This window comes from Squalius cephalus (genome assembly GCF_949319135.1).
Source record: "Squalius cephalus genome assembly, chromosome: 19".
Taxonomy (NCBI): Eukaryota; Metazoa; Chordata; class Actinopteri; order Cypriniformes; family Leuciscidae; genus Squalius; species Squalius cephalus.
This window is the reverse complement of record NC_137140.1, coordinates 36,635,111-36,640,110: the sequence shown is the minus strand read 5'-3', so window position 1 is coordinate 36,640,110 and position 5,000 is coordinate 36,635,111. Positions and strand designations below refer to the sequence as shown.

The window sequence follows — 5,000 nt, the reverse complement described above, 5'->3', positions numbered from 1 at the left end:
TGTGTGGGAGTGTGTGAGTGAGAGTGTGCGTAAGAGAGAGTTTTTGTGTTAGAGTGAGTGAGTGTGTACTGAACTTTTACCCATAAGCTGATTCTCACACTGAGGGTTAAAGTTCAAACTGACACTGACGAGTGTGTGAGAATCACACCATATTCTATCAGATCATATTCAACCAGTTACAGAAGTGTAACAACCTGCTTTTCTCATTCTCCTTTTCCTGCTTAGAGACATTAATGTCGAAACAGTCGTTATGAAGAATAAATACCTTTATATAGATATATACTGGTTTTAAATATTTACATTTATGCAAATATGTATGTACATACGGTACCTACATAAAGCTATGCTCTAGTTAATAGAGAAGTGGTTGTTGCACAACGGCAGGAGGTGCGCATGCGCGGCAGTGAGTGTACTTGTCAGGCTGCGCATGCGCGACTGTCCTACACGTGTTGCACAGAAGTTTCACAAAAGAAAGTTTGCCAGTGTCTCCGAGCTCACGGCACCGCGATCACACGCGCTCATTCTCAGTGTTGCGGGACTCCCTTCGGCTCGATGCCGCCGACGATACACCGCGGTTCGACAGCCGGTAAGTTCGGCTCGGTTCTGATGCAACAGGTGATTCGTGCACGCGCTTCATCTGCATCAGCTGGAAGCTGTCAACATCTGTCTGATTTATGCAAATGATAAGTGTATTATTAGTGTAGTTAGTTAGTGTTATTAGTGTGATCTGTGATTGAGCTCTGAGATGAGAGAGACATGAAGATTTGTTGATCAGTTTAATGCTTCTCACGCTCTGTTGGATCTCTTGTGTAACAAACTGATTGATTGTGTGCGCGCACAGCAGTGCATGTGTGCAGTGACATCATCAGCCTGATCGATACACCAGCAGATCATGTGATCAATGCACAATTTCTGCATTTAAATTAACCATTTTTTTGCTCAAAATTCCATAAAGATTATTTTACACATTTCAAACACTGTGACTGACTTGTAATTGTAATTGTATAAATTGTTTAATTGTTATAAAACAGTTATTGAACTGAATAGAATCAACATTAAATTATATTGAGTTGAATCAACTTTCTTCTGTAGAGTTTCATTATTGATTCTGGTATTTTCCTCTTTATTACTGTGAAGCTGCTTTGAAATAGTCTGTCGTATATTACAGAAATAAAGCTGACTTGTGTGTGTGTGTGTGTGTGTGTGTGTGTGTGTGTGAGAGCAGGAAGAGCGCCGTCTCTCCGGGATGAACTCGAGCAGCTCCTGCTCCAGAGGATTCTGGTTCTGGACGGTGGAATGGGAACGATGATCCAGCAGAGGAACCTGGAAGAGGAAGAGTTCAGAGGTCAAGAGTTCAAAGGTCATCCCAAGAGTCTGAAGGGCAATAATGACCTGCTGAGCATCACTCAACCGGACGTCATCTACAGCATCCACAAGGTCTGTGTGCGTGTGTGTGTGTGTGTGTGTGTGTGTGTGTGTCTCATTTATAAAGCTGTGCGTAGGATCCGCACTAAGAGTGTGTCTGCGCCCAAAACCCAAAAATGTCGTACGGCAAATAATATTCAGACTTATAAACCTGTGCGAACGCCAGAACCTGCGCACGATTCCCTTTATTAACCCAGTCAGAGGAAGATTGTGTTCACGTGCGTCTCCTCCCCGAAATAACCACATATGAGCTTACAACACGTCATTTTACTATGCTTATCCTCATCTGCATATCATTTGCATATGAGTATTAATGGTACAAAACATTAGGAGAATATCAGATACGGATTGTGTGTCACATTACAGTGATAAGAATCATTTAGTAGCCGATCCTCGCCTTGTTTTTGAATAAATAAATCAAAATATATATAAATACATTAAAATACATTTCAGAGAAAGTTTTTCTTAATCTTTTCCACCGGCCAAATAGTGTTTTTAATTGCTTTATATTACATGTTAACATGCGCTGAGCAAACACTCACACACACACACACGCCTCAGGAAACGTGTTCAACAGCAGCGCTTACTCTACTAATATTGCTATTAGAATATAAAAGATGTTGTAACTTCTCGGTAATGATTTGAAGTAATTTAAGTGCTTAATCTACATGTGTATATCAGATGTAAAACAGAGTTTGAATCATTCTCTTCTGTATTTAAACTGTTATTGTGAACATCACAGTGTTTATGATTAGGACTCATAATGAATATTAAAGTGGTTTCGCTCAGATCATCATCGGTGTCGTTAAACTGCTTTATCTCCAGATGTTCGTACGCAGGATCAGAGTTACTTACAGGTGTACTCACACATCCTTCAGTCAAGTGTGTTATGATAGATCACTGCTCGTGCGCGGGACGTGGCGTACACACGTTTATAAATGAGCTTTAAAAGACACGGAATATTATTGCTCTGATCTGCACTGATGATGACATCACTGTTGAACTGGTGTCATAATTGATGAACTTCACACAGTTATTAAACTGATCTGAGTTCATCTGAATAATGACACTCTTGTCTTTTTAGAGCTGCTTCTACATGTGTGTTGTGATTTTATTCGCCAGTGCTTCTGATTATTGCACTAGTTTCTCACGGCGTGTGTGTGTGTGTGTGTGTGCAGGAGTATCTGGAGGCCGGCGCGGACCTCATCGAGACGAACACCTTCAGTAGCACCAGCATCGCTCAGCAAGACTACGGCCTCGAGGATCTGGTGAGCGTTTGCTTTATTAAGTGTTGGACATTAGAGTTTAGGGTTTAACCCTTATGAGAGATTCCCGTTCGTGTGTTTGTGAGTGTAAAAGCTCTGCAACATTTTCGTCAGTAATTCAGTCTCACTTCCCGCTGAACCTGTGCAGAATTGTAGCTAATTAGCATACTGCCCGTCTCTGGTCCTGATTGGCTGAGCAGCGTCTCTTAGCTCCGCCCTCAAACACTGTAGTGTATCTGAGACTGGAAGAGTTTGGTTCGTGTTGTTCATGTGGAGAAGACGCTGTTTTCTGAGATTGATACGGTAAAACCCACGCCATCCTCACTGTTCGTATCACTGAGATCAAGAGCTGAGATTCAGATATGATAATGAGCGTTTGCTTTCTGACCAATCAGAGCCGAGCAGCTCTCAGAGAGGCGGGGCTTAGAGAGCCTGAATCCTTGATGGAAGTGTTTCAGACACTGAGAGGAAAGAGCTGAAGCTGCACTGGAGATTATGAGGAAACTGAAGTGTGTTGGACTTTAGATGCATGTGAAGATTAGCATTAGCAAGCGTTAATATAGCAAAACTGGGCACTTTGAGTGATAAAGCATGATTTGTCGAGTCAGTAACGTGTGTGTGTTGTTGTGTGTCAGGCGTATCGGCTGAATAAAGCGTCTGCTGAACTGGCCCGGAGAGCGGCTGATGATGTCACAGCTCAAACAGGTCACACACACACACACACACGTCAGTCTCTCTCCATCTGATCGTAGCGTGACGTTCGTAGCGTTCGTGACGGTGTTGTTGTCGTTGGCAGGTTGTAAGCGGTTTGTCGCAGGAGCTTTGGGTCCCACCAATAAAACACTGTCTGTGTCGCCGTCAGTGGAGAGACCCGACTACAGGAACATCAGTAAGACTGTGTGTGTGTGTGTGTGTGTGTGTGTGTGTGTGTGTGTCTGTGTGTGTCTGTGTCGCCGTCAGTGGGAGAGACCCGACTACAGGAACATCAGTAAGACTGTGTGTGTGTGTGTGTGTGTGTGTGTGTGTGTGTGTGTGTGTGTGTGTGTGTCTGTGTCGCCGTCAGTGGGAGAGACCCGACTACAGGAACACCAGGAAGACTGAGAGAGAGTGATGAACGTGCTGCTGTACGTCGCGTGTGTGTATGTATGTATGTGTGTGTGTTTGTGTTTGTGTGTGTGTTCAGTGTTAGGGTTACATCAGTTAGACCGTAAGTGCTTACACGTCATAAGTAGTGAACGTGTGCTGCTGTTCACGCATGACGTGAGTGTGTGTGTGTGTGTGTGTGTGTGTGTGTGTGTGTGTGTGTGTGTGTGTGTGTTCAGCGTTCGATGAGCTGGTGGAGGCGTATGAGGAGCAGGTGAAGGGTTTGCTGGATGGAGGTGCGGATGTTCTGCTGGTGGAAACCATCTTTGATACGGCTAATGCAAAGGTACAAGGACCTGACGCACACCTGCTTAGGTTGAAGAACCACTAATATAGATGATTAATATCAGTACTAAATTAATGGTGAATTAAGTATAAGTGCATGACATCACAGCGGAAAATACCAGCGCTTACATTTCAATGTATGTTAGATATTAGATGTGCAGAAGGAATTATTTGGGTTCTTCTACATGTTTTTTGTGTATTATTTCTGTATTTACATTTACTGATGTGTGTTTCTATCAGGCGGCTTTATTTGCCATCGACAGACTGTTTGAGGAGAGTTATGAACCCCGACCGGTGTTAGTAAGTCACTCACTGTGAGCGTGAGAGTGAGCGTGAGAGTGAGCGTGAGAGTGAGCGTGAGAGTGAGCGTGAGAGTGAGCGTGAGAGTGAGCGTGAGCGTGAGCGTGAGCGTGAGCGTGAGCGTGAGCGTGAGAGTGAGAGAGCGTGAGCGTGAGCGTGAGCGTGAGCGTGAGCGTGAGCGTGAGCGTGAGCGTGAGCGTGAGCGTGAGCGTGAGCGTGAGCGTGAGAGTGAGCGTGAGAGTGAGCGTGAGCGAGGGTGAGAGTGAGCGTGAGAGTGAGCGTGAGAGTGAGCGTGAGAGTGAGCGTGAGAGTGAGCGTGAGAGTGAGAGTGAGCGTGAGAGTGAGCGTGAGAGTGAGAGTGAGCGTGAGAGTGAGCGTGAGAGTGAGCGTGAGAGTGAGCGTGAGCGAGGGTGAGAGTGAGCGTGAGAGTGAGCGTGAGAGTGAGCGTGAGAGTGAGCGTGAGAGTGAGCGTGAGAGTGAGCGTGAGAGTGAGAGTGAGCGTGAGAGTGAGAGTGAGCGTGAGAGTGAGCGTGAGAGTGAGCGTGAGAGTGAGCGTGAGAGTGAGCGTGAGAGTGAGCGTGA

At 45.2% G+C, this 5,000-nt stretch overlaps 1 protein-coding gene across 2 annotated transcripts in view; it reads left to right on the top strand.

The window, feature by feature from the left end:
- Positions 1-428: 428 nt before the first annotated feature.
- The window catches only part of mtr (5-methyltetrahydrofolate-homocysteine methyltransferase), a 27,923-nt gene continuing 23,351 nt past the window's right edge, over positions 429-5,000 (top strand). The window contains exons 1-7 of one of the 2 annotated variants that reach the window (XM_079850767.1): positions 429-586; positions 1,226-1,437; positions 2,604-2,693; positions 3,326-3,395; positions 3,487-3,579; positions 4,013-4,119; positions 4,359-4,418. In XM_079850767.1, coding sequence (XP_079706893.1) covers positions 553-586; positions 1,226-1,437; positions 2,604-2,693; positions 3,326-3,395; positions 3,487-3,579; positions 4,013-4,119; positions 4,359-4,418 — 666 coding nt within the window. In that variant the 5' untranslated portion in view covers positions 429-552. Of the gene's footprint in view, positions 587-1,225; positions 1,438-2,603; positions 2,694-3,325; positions 3,396-3,486; positions 3,580-3,658; positions 3,679-4,012; positions 4,120-4,358; positions 4,419-5,000 lie in introns of those variants that run through there. The other variant, XM_079850768.1, reaches the window with a different exon arrangement.